We start from the raw sequence: 13,714 nt of genomic DNA, 5'->3' as shown, positions 1-13,714 counted from the left end.
CCCCCCCCCCCCCGCCCCACTCCCCTAGGCAGTCAGAACATAAGAGCTGCAGTTCTGGTCCTGGCCAATGGTCCATCTAGCCCAGTGTCCTACCGTGCCGGAACTAGAGCTTTGGGGAGTGTGTAGTTCTGGAGTGATACACCCCATCTGCCACTCCTGGCAGTCAGAGGTTTAGGGTTGCCCCGAGCACGGGGTTACGTCCCTGGCCATCCTGGCTAATAGCCGGTGAATTTAGCCTTCACGACATCCCACGGAGGTGGGTTCCCCGTGTTATGTAAGCGTTGTGTGAAGAAGTACATCCTCTTGTTTGTGTTAAACCTGCTGCCTGTTCATTCCATTGCGTGACCCCTGGTTTGTGTGTTGTGGGAACAGTGCAGCTACTGGTGCTGCAGGAAAGTTGGGGCCAGGTTATTAATGGCTCAGCACCCACCAATGGGGCCAGACGTCCAGGAACACTCAGCACCCAGCCTGCCTGCGACTTGCCCAGCCTTTTTGCACACCTGGCCTTGGTTCATGGGAACCTGGTTTGGGGTCCGTCTGAGGGGGCTGCATCCTGAAGGCCCCGAGCTGTGATGGAAGTGTCACCAGCTCTGGCCCCGCTCTTTGCTTTAGAAATGGAGGAGGGGGTGCCCTAGGCCCACTTGGCAACTCAGGGACCCTTCTGGGCTGCTGCTGACACCAGGGGGGCTCTGGAGTTTGTTACCAGCCCAATCTCCAAAGACGCTTTCTCCTCTCTGAGTTGGCCTCCCTGAGTTCTGCATCCGACATAAAACCAACCCTTCCATATATACAGCAGACACTGCTCCCTGGGCTCCAGGGACACCCTGACATTGGGGGACTGGTACTAACAACCCCCTGAACCCTCTGCACCCCCATGCATGATACAAGAACAGGCTCCCCCACTCCTGCCAGCTGATCCCCAGCCTCTGTGCTCCAACTCAGCAGCCGGAGCTTTGGGCCTGGAGGAGGAACAGCAACCTTTGGAAATCAGCCCCCTGAGGAGAAACACATGCATGGTCTTCTGCGACGTGGCTCGGCATGGGCTGAGCATGCGTGGTGGCCCCGTGTGCTCTGAAGCATGGCTGTGGTACCGTTCCTAGAGGGGCAGTGCCCAGGGGATGGGTGTGCACGCACACATGTGCTTCCTGCCCCAAAGAGCTTACTTGCCTGAGGGCCCTGAGCCCTGCACCTTGTCTGACCATCTGCCCCGGGCGGGGGAGTGGCAGACCCTTCTGGTGTTGGCACAGCAGTGGTTTGGCCACAGAGAATGGGCGACCCGCCATGGGTGCCATGGGCCAGACACAATGGAGGAGCATGTGGTTTGCAGACACCCCTACCCATGTTTCTGTGTCCTTGGGGGTTCTGTCAAGTCTCCTCTGCCCATCCATTGGCTGAGCCCCATTAAAGACCCTACACTGAGAGGGGTGGAAAGAGGAGAGGGCAGTGGGCTCACAGATCAGTTCAGGGAGGGCATGCTGCCCTGAGGAGACGGGGGGCTGCCGAGGCTGGTGTCCCACCAGGGTGGGCAGAGGTAGCCCAGGGTGGGTGAGTTGTGGGAGCAGAGCCCCGAAGGGTGGCGGGCGGGCGGGGGTGCAGCGGGATCTAGAGAGGCGGTGACATGGTCTGAACGATGGGTCCGCTGCGGGGTGAGTTCAGCAGTGCTTTGAATGGGCTGTGGGGGAGGGGTGTGCCAGGGAGGCTGCAGCGGGGGAGGAGACGAGGGGGCTGGCTCGACGCATATTGGTAAAGCCTTTATTTTAGCCATTGGCTGAACTTTGTGGTGTTGTGTGGAAGCGGCAGAGGGTCTCTCTGCGAAGGGGCGGGGGCTGAAATGGAGTCTGATTGCGGCTCAGAGGTCCAGCTTGGACTGACCATGGCAGCTGGGATGCTCTGGGCCTGCGGGGGCGGGCTTGCGATCTCTCCCGAGCAGTCGTGCAAGTGAGAGGGGTGATCTGGGATCCTTGTGCCGTGGGGTCCGGGTACGTCCGACACCTGCCGCCAGCTGGAGGTGCGAGGTCTGGATGGCCTGTGGTAGCAGGGGGCAGTGGAGCTATGCTGAAGCTCGCCTGGCGCTGCCTTTGCTCTGTTGTCGAGGTGCCGAGGGGAGCAGCAATTTGCCCAGTGCTTTCTTACTTCTGGGTTTCCTGTCTCTTGGAAGCTTGTTTGGAGCCCTACAATGTTCTCATCAGGATTTTTGTCCCCAAGCCAGTACCTTCTGCTCTCAACTTCAAGGCCTGCTTGGTTAGAGAGGGACACTGGGTTCTACCCCGTGCTCTTGGTTTGTGGCTGTGGGCATGGCCCCTCTTTGTGCCTCAGTTTCCCCACCTCTAAAATAGGGGTGAGCATTCTGACCTGTCCCAGCATGTTGTTTAAGGTAATGTCTGCAAAGTGCTTTAAGGTCTTTTGGTTACAGGTGTCTCCTAGATATTAATAAATGCTGGGTGGGTTTCTGCCCGTGATGGCAGGACTGTATGGTCAATATACTAGGGTCTAACATGGAGCAGACTGTTACCACTCCATTCAGGCCAGAGGTCACAGGGGAGATCATAAAATCATAGAATATCAGGGTTGGAAGGGGAGGTCCATCTAGTCCAACCCCCCGCTCAAGGCAGGACCAATCCCCACACAGATTTTTGCCCCAAATTGCCCCCCTCAAGGATTGAACTCATGACCCTGGGTTTAGTAGGCCAATGCTCAAACCGCTGAGCTATTCCTCCTGGCTAAGATAAAGAAGGGCTGACTCCACCCCACATCCCAGGTGGGTTAGCGAGGACCAGTCATTAAGATGTGAGCACATGGCTGGAGACCCCTAGGGCCAAGTCCCTGCTTGGTCCCAGATGCTCTATGAGAGCATTGGAAGGTCACTTAGTCGCTCTGGGCTCATTCCCTCCCCTCTCCTCCCTGTACAATGGGAATAACCTGCCTGCCATGGGGGTGGGAGGAGAAATATATTTAAGCTGGAGTGCAGACACTACTGCAGTGGGGCCAGATCACTACCTACAGTAGGTAGATATTTGTGATGAGATGACCAGCAGTGAAAGAGTTAATGTGGCCTTGTCATTTGCCACTAAGCCTCAGAGTTTGAGGTGAGCTGCACGGAGACAGGCGGGTTTGGGCCTTTTTCCTTCTCTCTGATGCCTGGAGTAGATCTGGATGGGTCTTTTTATGGCTTTATTAGCCCTAGGGCGTAGGTGAGGACTGCCAAGGCTTGGCTGGAGGATACCTTGGAAGGCTCAGGGCAGTAGGGTGGAAGTTAGCTCAGTCCTTAACTGAAGGACCTGGTAGGTTGGCCCTTTAACAAAGACTGCTTTTCTGCCAAGGGTTCGTTAGGTATGTGAGTTAAATGCAAACAGACTTGACAGCTCTTCTTGTCTGTCTCATGTACTCTCATGGTATGTGTGATTTCATACAATGTCATACATCTCCTGTCCTCCATAGAGCACCCAGGGAACAGAGATCATCCAAGCTGGACTTCTGACAAGAAGACAACCAGAAAAACGGCTTTTAAAAAGAGCAAACCTTTCGAGGCGTTCTTTATCCCCCAGTCAGATGCAACAAAGGGCACAAACTGTTTATTTTTCTCTTTGCAAGTTACCCTTAGCACCCCAGTGAAATGAAAGATGAAAGCTTGACATCTCTCTCAGAGCTTCTGGCCCTGATCTGTAGCTGGTGTAAATCAGCCTACCTCAGTGGAGATATGTTGATTGGCACGAGCTGGAGATCTGTCCCATTGTTTTTGTCTGTCCGCAGACTCGGGCACTGCACACACCTTGCTGTGTTTTCCATTCACTAAGATCAAAGTGAGCCTTTCACTTGGAAGGCTTGGATTAAGGGAAATCAAGACAAGAAAGAACCAAAGCAAAGTCTCTGGGAGAGAGCACAGTGTGGGCATCTCCTCTAGAACCTGCTGCAGTGACTCTGCCCCACAGAACGGCAGCTCCCCCTACTGCTATCAGGCTCCTAGACATTTAAAGGTGCAGTGCACAAAACAAACCTGGAGCAGTCCCAGCCCCCACCGCTGCTGACCCTGAGGCCAGGATTTGGTGCTGCTCATTACAGCTCAGCAATTGCTCTGCTTGGCGATTTGTGAGTGTTAACCCAGCCTCCTGAACTCTATGTATAAAGCACTGGAGTGGGACTCGGGAGACTGGAATTCCATTCCCAGCATAGCCTCTGGCCTCAGCTTCCCCAGGAGTGCAGAGTGGGGAGTGTCATTGAGCGCTGTGTAAACCTGCTGATGAAAAGTGCTGTCTGGGCACTAAACCCAGGACCTGGCAGGCAGGTTGGAGGACCCCGGGTTCAGCTCTTTTGTTGGAAAGTGTGTTTGTAGTTTCTTAGCCTGTCCACACAGGGCCCGAGCCTGTGCAGTGCTGAGTGCTCAGTTCCCACTGAAAGGACCTGGAATTGGAAGGACAGTGCCTCCCAAAAGGCTCTTGGCAGGTCACGTTGGGTCCTGGAGCCTGTGACTGGGCTGGGAGTGCTGGAGAATCGCAACGAAGACTGGATCCTGCCCAGCGCTCAGACGCTGCGCGGGGGTCAGGGCTGTAGAGAGAAGCACCCAGTACTTAGCTCTAAGCCTGGGGGTCTCTGTGGCTCTGCGGGTGCTGGTCCGCTGTGTAAGTGAAGCATGGGGTAAACGCTTTGGTGCAGGGCCATTGGCCAGTTCTCTCGCAGATACCTCCTGTTACCGGACTCTCCTGGCTGAAACCACTTGGCCAAAGTCCCATCATTCACTGTAAGATCCCTGCATTCCCCAGGCTGGCCCCCCTTCCGGCCTGGGTCAGATGCCAGACAGGCTGGCCAGAGAGGAGCTGTCAGTCTGCTTTGTGTGGGGTGATGGATGGCCGGGGGGCAGGGGAAGGGATCTGAGCAGCATGGGCAGGCCCCAGGCTGTGATGTATGGGGCAGCCCTTGGCATCATGGCCCCAAGCAGATTGAAAACCTCCACGAGAGATTAACGCTCCGTGACCTCTCTGACCTGCCCTTTGCAAAGCTCCGGGCAGGGCTGTTCGGGGAGGAGGAGGGGGGGTGGGCGGAGGGCGTGTTCCAGAGCCGTCTCCTTGTTTTCCACCCGGCCCAGGGGCCTCCCTCTCTTCTGCTCTCAGAGCAAAATGCAGCCTTGGTTGGAGGGGCCCAGCTGCAGGCCAAGGCACCTGGGGCTGACGTGGGGCAGGTCTGGGGCTGTGCCGGGCCCGCTGAGGGACTCATGCCTCCAAGCTCTCTTGCCAGGTGATCCAGCAGGCCCTGCACCGGCAGCCCAGCACCGCGGCACAGTACCTGCAGCAGATGTATGCAGCACAGCAGCAGCACCTCATGCTGCAGACGGCCGCCCTGCAGCAGCAGCACCTCAGCAGCGCCCAGCTCCAAAGCCTGGCGGCCGTGCAACAGGTACAGGGGGATCACGGGTTACAGACGCTGTGCGGCGCAATAGCAGAGGATGAGCGCTTGTCTCCTCTGGATGCCCGAGTCTCCCTTCCTGCTGTTTACATCGCCCCAATCCTGCTGGCTTCAGACTGGCATTGGGCTCGGGGCCCAGAATCAAGCCCCTGCTAGTCGTGCCGTAGTGATGGGCACGGGATAGGGACTTAGATCTCTCTCTTATGTGCTGAATCTGTCCGTTCCCCACTCAGCCGTCAGCCGTCCCCCTGCACCCACTTTCTCACACGCCCATCACCATGGTATCTAGGTACCACCCATGGATTCCAGAAGGCCGTCCCACAGGTGGGCACCGTGACACTCTGGCAGGTGAGGAGGAGCCCATGGGTGATGAGGGTGGGCTGCTCAGGCACCCCCAGGCTCTGTACCCTTCAGGGTAGGTCACTGGGCTGTTGCCCCCTGGGGCAAGAGGCAACTGGACGGGAGGAGTTGGGAACAGGCCCCACTGACTGCTCCAGTGCTGGCGATAGGCAGAGATCTGCGCTACCTGCGCCGAGTTGGGGACCCAGAGGAGCGTTTTGAACACTGGCTCTGTTTGTGCCCCAGTGCAGCCGGGTGAACAGGAGCAGCCGAGCCCCTGCAGAGGCCTGAGTGTGACACCAGCCATCGGAATGGAGGACAAGTGCCCGGCTCTAGGCATGAGTCCTGCCCAGCGGGGTGGGAGCCTGTGGGCTGTGCAGCTGATGCCAGCAGGCACCATGCGGATGGGGTCGTGGCCCGAATGAACTGACAGGGTTTTGTTCTAGTTTCATTTGGGAATTAGGTGTGGACGGGTTTTAATGGGGCTGGGGTTTGCAGGGAAACTTGAGAGCTAACATTTCCAGGGATGAGCTTTGTGAACCCCTGGCCCCGTGTTGAAGGGTCGGGAGGGACCAGGGGCTGTTGGTGCAGGACTCCCCGCCTGGGCTGGGCTCCAGGTGGGAGTGACCTGCCTTTTGCTCTCTCTTCCAGGCGAGTCTGGCTGCTAACAGGCAGGGCGGCTCCTCCAGCAACAATGCCCCACCCCCGACACCATCCCAGCAGCCCACAGTAAGTCCCGCCCCAGGGCAGTGCCCCTCGGCCCAGCGGGCTGAGTGACCCCTGGTGGGACCCGTGACTGCTCCAGCTCTTCCTAGGCGGTGACACCCATGTATTCTCTCTCTCTCTCTCACTCACACACATGCGCACACACACACTCCCCTACCTCTCTGTGCTGGAGCTCCAGGACAGCTCCCTCCATCAGCCCTGGAGCTCTGAGTCCAACCACCAAAGGGTGTCCCCCAGGACCCAGCATGCCATGCACTGTGCTGCCGGGCACTGGGCAGGGGTAGCATGGGAATTCCCGGGGGCGGGGTGGGCTGCGCAGCTGTCCAGTGAGAGGGTGAGGGGCACGGGGCCAAGCCCTCTGGCAGAAAGGCACTGGGGGAGGAACTGGGGAGGGAGAGAGTCTCAGCCCCTTTAGGAGCTGAGCTTACTTCAGAGCCCCAGTGCCCACAGCACCCCATCTCCACCCCCTCCCTACTGGGGTGCCGTCCGGACCCAGGGAGCCTGACTGCGACTGCCCCCTCCCCTCCTGGCCAGAGGCTGTAGGGCTCCCCTCCCCCATGACGCAGCCTCCAGCCTCCTTGGCTTTCAGGAGGGCACTTGGATCCCATGCGTGGCAGTGCCGAGGCAGGTGGGAGGGGCTCTGAGCTCACAGTGGGTCTGAATGGCAGCATGCTCCATTCCATGGCTCCTTCTCTCTCCGCAGATAAACCTGGCCACGTCCCCTGCTGCCGCCCAGCTGATCAACCGAACTCAAAGCGTGAACTCTGCAGCCGCCTCAGGCATCACCCAGCAGGCTGTGCTCCTGGGGAATGCCACCTCCCCTGCCCTGACGGCCAGTCAGGCCCAGATGTACCTCCGGGCCCAGATGGTAAGAGGCAGGCACGGAACGTGCCACATGCGGGCACCATCTGCCCTCCCACTCTCCCTCCCCTCTGCTTTTAAAGAGACACCAGTGAGGGTGGGGGGCCTTAGTGTGAACTCCCCCTTGCTCTCTTCCCCTCACCCTCGGGTCCAAGGATCAAAGGTCCTGGGCCTACCACTCCTGCCATGGCGCTGGAAGTGGCAGAGTCCCTGCGGCTGGAATAGCATCCCCGCCCCATACCCATGTGCAGGTGGGACTCCTACCAGCAGAGAGCAGTGGTGAGGCACATGCACATTCACAGCTGTGATCAGTTCCGATTTTCTCCACCAGAGGGCAGCAGTGACCCTTAGAAGAGCCACCTGCCCTGGGCCCAGGTGTCTCTTTAGCAGTGCGTGGGGAGCCCTGGTCCCCCCTGTTTTTGTGCTGTAGGTTGGGTACGTGGCCCCGTCCCAGGCCCTGGGTGGCCTGGCCTTGCTTGTGCCCTCCCTGCTCCCCTGCGCAGTGTTTGTACCTGAGACTCTCTGTGTTTCCTCCCTTTTGGGCTCCAGCTGGAAGTGAGCGGGGGCCGAATGCAGAGAGGGAGGGGCTCCCAGCGTTGGCTCCAGAGCCCCTCCCGGGCCTCCCCGATACCCCAGCAGGAGCTGCTGTTGCCCCGGGGCACCCCCACTCGGGTAGGCACAGGGGAACTGGGGTGTCTGCCGGTCTAGCGGGGTGGGGGTGGTGCCCGGGGCTGGGAGCTTTGCACAGACACCTGGGAGGGTAGCTCTGCTTTCTGGCCTCTGCGCTTTCTGCTGGGGTCTGTGGGGAGCCTGGGACCAGGCCTGGATTGTGCCACAGTCCCCAGGCTGGAGCTGGGAGGGCACCAGGCCATTCTTCCGGGCCTGCTGGGCTCAGGGGAGCAGGAGTTTTCAGGGACCCTTGTCATCCCTTACTAGAATGTTTCCCCTCAATGGCTGGGCCACACAAGAGGATAACAGCCTATTGCTGTTGCTAGGTAGTGGAGCTGATCCTGTATCTTCCATGCTAGAGAGTCATGGCACTGAGTGCTCTGGGTCCATCCCCCCTGACAGCCCACAGGGAGGAGGTGACAAGTTTTATCTCTAGTCTCTTGGGAAGCTTGGTTCAAATCCCAGCAGCAGTGTGCCAGGGAGCTCCATGCATTTCACACTTGGAGGGTGGGGGGGGCAGGGCTCTCAGCTCCATCTGTTCAGCCTGGATGCAAGACCCCTTTGTGTCAGGGCTGCACCCCCAGGGGTGGATGATTGGCAGAAGTCAGTCATGTGGCAAGGGGGGCCCCACAGCCATGCGGCACTCACAGCTGCCCTGCTGCCCACGCACAGGGGAGGGGTCAGGAGGAGGCACGAGCAAGTGCTGATTCCAAGGTGGGCAAGGGTGCAGTCTGGTTAGGTGTTGCCTGTCAAAGCCCCAGGCCAAGTGGCACCAGCCAGGCTGCAGTAGGGGGTGGATCAGGCTGCCTGCTGGCTCCCCGGTTCGCAGTGGGTCTGTCGGGGCACTTCTGATTGGTTATTGATGGCCACTGCTATTGTGATTGGCTGAGGATGTGGCTTGGTGCCTCCTTCCAGAGCCAGCCGGCCGTGAAGAAAAAATATTTCCTGGGGCCAGATTGCCCCTCTCCTCCCCCCGCCACCAATGTCCCCTGTGCATCTCTTGCCCCCCCCAACAATATCCCCTGTGCACCCACACACGGCTGGCCACACACCCCAGAGTCAGGGAGGTGCATGCACACAGTTGATGTCACACACTCACAGTCAGGGTCACCTGCCCCGGCTTTTTTTTCTGGTGACCAAATTGAAGAAAATTGTTGATGCCCGTGACCCAACGGAGCTGGGGAGGAGGGGTTTGGGCTGTGGGAGGGGCTCAGGGCTGGGGCAGAGGCTTGGAGTGTGGGGGTGTGGGCTGTGGGATGGGGCAGGGAATGAGAGGTTCAGGGTGTGGGAGGGGGCTCTAGGCTGGGGCAGGGGGTTGGGGTCTAGGAGGGGATCAGGTCTCTGGTCTGGGGATGAGAGGTTTAGGGTGTGGGAGGGGGCTCTAGGCTGGGGCAAGGAGTTGGGGTCTAGGAGGGGATCAGGTCTCTGGGCTGGGGGTGCAGGCTCTGGAGTGCGGCTGGGGATGAGGGGTTGGGGATGCAGGAAGGGGATCTGGGTTTGACGGGGACTCAGGGCTGGGGCAGGGGATTGGGGTGTGGACTTACCTCGAGCGGCTCCTGGTCAGTGGCGCAGCACGGGGGCTATGCAGGCTCCATGCCTGTCCTGGCACCGCGGACCGCGCTGCGCCCTGGAAGCGCCAGCAGCAGGTCCTGCTCCTAGGAGGAGGTGCGCAAGCAGCTCTGTGTGGCTCTCCCCGCAGGCACCACCCCACCAGCTCCCATTGGCTGGTTTCCAGCCAATGGGAGTGCGGAGCCGGTGCTTGGGGCGGGGCCAGAGTGCAGAGCCCCATGGTTCACCACCTAGCAGCCAGACCTGCTGCTGGCCACTTCCTGGGCACAGCGCGGTGTCAGCACAGGTAGGGACTAGCCTGCCTTCCCCGGGCTGCACTGCCAACAGGACTTCTAACGCCCACTCAGCGGTGCTGACCAGAGCCGCCGCAGCCCAGCGCCTGACATTCCGCCACCTGATACTGGTCGCAACCCACAGTTTGCAAACCACTGGCCTAGGGCAGGTGTGACAGATGGACCCGGGGAGGGAATCCCACCTGAGGGGTCAGACCCGTTCATTTCTCCAGCTTGTCTTGCCATGAGATCCCAATGACCTGACCTGAGCGTGGGACTGCAGCTGCGTGGGGCCAGGATATTAGTGCTCGGACAGAGACACTGCAACAGCTCCATGGAGTTCGACAGCTTCATCCGTCATCACCCCCATTCGATCCAATCACAGAAATTCCATCTCTCATGCCGGCTCCCACACACACAATCATCATCCAGTCACTGCCTCAGGCGCTCACACCCCACCCCGCTACACACACACACATGATTCTGTCCTGGGGGTTGTTAGTAACAGTCAGGGACAGGTCGCAGGCCATAAAAATTCACTGATGCCTGTGACCTGTCCCTGACTTTTACTAAAAATACCCAGGTGGGGGGGAAACAGTCCGATTGCTGCCGTGGATTTGCATCTCCTCCAGCCCTGTCACTGCTCCTGCGCAGGGGCTGACCCACCCTGGCTGCTACTCCGGCAGTTCCTGGGCTGCCAGCTGGCCGGCTGCTGCTGCTGCTCCCGCTCTGGTGGCACTGGGCCTGACCACCGGCCGTTGCCCCAGCCCCATGGGTGCTGACCTAACTCCTGCGGTTGCTGCAGTCCCACTGCAGCTCCATCACTACCCCAAAAGACGTCACAGAATAGGTGACAGAACTGTTCTCCTTTGTCATAGGGATCCACTCCCCCCATTACACGTCCTCACACTAAATCCCTCTCTCTTACCCCCCCCCCCCGCACTTCCGTCTCTGCAGTGGCCCACCTCCCCTGGCCCCGCCTTTGCCCTAGCTGCCTCTGTGTCCCCAAGACCTGTCCCGGGGCCATCCCCAGCCCTGGGGGACTCGGGGCTGCTGGTTTTGCTTTCTCGGCCTGAGCCAGCAGCGGGTGACGTAAAAGGCAACAAATTTCATGTAATTTCCAGGCCCAGCAAAGTAACCTTGTGCAAGTAGCTAGGAGCCTAGGCCGTGCTGTTCCTTTATCCCCCCAGCTCATCTTCACTCCTACGGCCACAGTCACCGCGGTGCAGCCCGAGGGCAGTGCAGCCCCCACCTCTCAGCCATCCACCACCACTGCTCAGGTGAGAGACAGCCCCCTTGCCTGCCGCCCCTGCCAGGGGAGGGGAGACCCTTGGAGTGCCCAGAACTGGCCCATGCACTCCCACCATGGGGTGCTGTGGCACCTTCCCTGTGACTGAGTTTGTGGTGGGGATGTCAGTGCTGTGATGCAAGGCGCTGGCCTGAGAGATGGGGCATGGGCAGGAGAGGCGGGTGTCATGGGGAGGGGCCACGGGTGGGAGGGGGCGGGTGCCACTGGGAGGGAGTGGGTGCCACAGGGAAGGCCTTAGCGACTGGGTGGCTCAGAGTGGCTTTTCCATTCTAGCCTGCTCCAATCCAGCTGTGCCCAGGGGTGTCTGAGCTGGTGCTGCCAAAGACTTGTGGGGCCATTTCCCGGTGGTTAGGTGTCCACCCTGTCAGTTGCTCTCTGGCCCCCCAGGGGCTGTGCAAAGGAGCCGATCCTGCCAGCCCAGCCCCGTCCCTGGGATGCGCGTCTTGGGGGCTGTGTCTGGGCTCCATGCTGAGGCCTTGGACCCTCCTGCCCCTCTGCTCCAGGTCCAGAATTTGGCCATAAGAGCCCAGCAGACAGTAGCACAAGGAGTGGGTTCCTCCCAAGCCCAGCAGCTCCCCACCCTGGCCATGAAGCCAGCTCCAAGCAGCAGTCAGCCAGCCTCCAACACTTCTCAGGGCAAAGCTGTGGGGCCAGCTCCTTCTGTGGGCACCAAGGGCAGCCAGGCTGAGCAGGCAGCAGAGCACTTTAAAAAGGGAGACGGCGGCATGCCCACCAGCATGGACAGCCGAGGGCACCCCATGAGCCGGACGGTGACACCGGTGACTACCCACCCACTCATCGCCCCAGGTAAGGCCCCCGGCATCCTGGGTGAGCGGGGTTGGAGGATGAGAGCCATGCTGTGCACAGGGTGCAGAGTGGTAGAACCTCTGACCAATGTGGCTGTGCTGGGTGGTGATGTGGTGCCGGTGCCCCATGGTGGTGGGCGGTGCCGGTGCTCTATAGAGAGGCTGCAGTGCCACATGCAAGTACTTGGTGGTGAAGCCCCAGTGCTATGGGCCCACGCTCTGCTGTGGTCCTGCATGCTGCTGCTCTGTGGCCCAGCACAGTGCCGCATGCCAGGGCTGCGGTGGTGGGTGCTTGTCCTCTGGGCTCAGACACATCATGATGCCACACTGTGATGTGGCTCAGGGTTGTGCCAAAGTCCCTTGGTTGTTTTTTGCTGCACATGCCACACTGTGGCCAGTGGTGCATGCTGAGGGACAGCATGGAAGGCTCCAAGGGCTGGGAACGTGAGTCATCCTTGAGACTGAGGCAGAAGCGATGAATCGGGTGTGGGTGAGACGCTGGGTCCCTTGGCTCAGCCCAGTTGCCAGTCAATCAGAAGATGCAGGCCAGAGCGTGAAGCTGATCAGTAGCCACGTGTGTTCACATTTGCATGTGATAACTGCTCAGACTCTCGGGCTGGGTGGGCAGCCCTCAGCAGTGCTGGCTGCCTGCTCTTTGTCCCACAGCTCAAGCACTGTGGACCTGTTGCTGCCCATTGGGGGTTGCTTGGTCGTCCCTCCCTGCTGCGTGCCAGGCCACTGGCCAATGGCAGGGCCTAGTGTAGTCTGTCAGGATCTGCCCCTTGCTGGAGAATCAGGCCCTGGAATCTCAGCTTTCCCTCCAGATAGATGGTTGAACTTGGGAAGTAGGAGCTGTAAGTGGCACAGGAACGTCTGCCTGAGTCTGCAGAAAGCCTGAAACAGTGGGCCTGCTGCTCAGCCCAGGATTCTCTAAACTCAGCCAACAGGAGGCGACAGCTGCAAAGGAAACCACTGCAGCTCCCTGATTCCAGGGCTGGTTCTACACCTGCCCTGACCCCAGTACACGTTACAGGAGCCAGGGGGCTGCACTAACCTACGCCAACAGCCCCCTGGGTGTGTCTGCCAGCTAGGAATTGCTGGAGTGCAGTAGTGCTGACACAGCTCCTATGCTGGGGATTGCAGGGCAGGGGCAGTCCCGAGCAGGGGAGATTGTGCCACTTTCCAAGCGCAAAAGGTGCCAGGTCACAATATGGGATGAGGCTTAATAATTTGGAGCTGTTCATCTAAAAGATGTGTTGACTCTGAAACCTAATGATGGCAATGTAACTCTTTCACTACTGAAACATTCAGCAGATGTATTTATCCCACAGTCCCATGCCACCTCCCAGGTGCCAAAACCTTCCACTTCCCCTCTGGCCGCTAGGGTACAGTAACGCCTGGTCAGTGCAAACATCTGAGGCAGATGAAAAATGGAAGCTGTGGGACAGCCAAGAATGAATTACATTTAATACCAAAATAAACTGTCTAGGGCTTCTGTACTGACCGTCCCATATCCCTGTCACGTTGATTACTGTCCTCCCACCATTAATGTGAGAGATGTGGCCGCACCATTGCCAACCAGAGAGCTGCCAAATCTTGGCTGAGCTCACTGTGGAGAACTTGCTCCCTTGGCACTTGAGATCATGCTGTGTGGTTGGTACCCTGCACTCTGTGACCCTGTCCCAGCATACCCCCCGCCTCCCTCCTACCTTGGGAGAGCCATAGTGACCGTTTCCCAGACAAACCCTGCATCCACACAGAGGCCC

At 59.2% G+C, this 13,714-nt stretch overlaps 1 protein-coding gene across 3 annotated transcripts in view; it reads left to right on the top strand.

Moving 5' to 3' along the window:
- PHC2 (polyhomeotic homolog 2) overlaps positions 1-13,714 on the top strand; it is an 88,296-nt gene that overhangs the window by 39,843 nt on the left and 34,739 nt on the right. Inside the window, exons 3-8 of one of the 3 annotated variants that reach the window (XM_032798474.2) lie at positions 5,230-5,388; positions 6,388-6,465; positions 7,166-7,330; positions 7,873-7,995; positions 11,024-11,113; positions 11,646-11,949. In XM_032798474.2, coding sequence (XP_032654365.1) covers positions 5,230-5,388; positions 6,388-6,465; positions 7,166-7,330; positions 7,873-7,995; positions 11,024-11,113; positions 11,646-11,949 — 919 coding nt within the window. Of the gene's footprint in view, positions 1-5,229; positions 5,389-6,387; positions 6,466-7,165; positions 7,331-7,872; positions 7,996-10,957; positions 11,114-11,645; positions 11,950-13,714 lie in introns of all 3 variants that reach the window. The other 2 variants (XM_032798475.2, XM_032798476.2) reach the window with 2 other exon arrangements.

This window comes from Chelonoidis abingdonii, chromosome 23 (genome assembly GCF_003597395.2).
Source record: "Chelonoidis abingdonii isolate Lonesome George chromosome 23, CheloAbing_2.0, whole genome shotgun sequence".
Lineage (NCBI taxonomy): Eukaryota > Metazoa > Chordata > Testudines > Testudinidae > Chelonoidis > Chelonoidis abingdonii.
The sequence above is the reverse complement of the archived record's forward strand: the minus strand, read 5'-3'. Positions and strand labels throughout refer to the sequence as shown.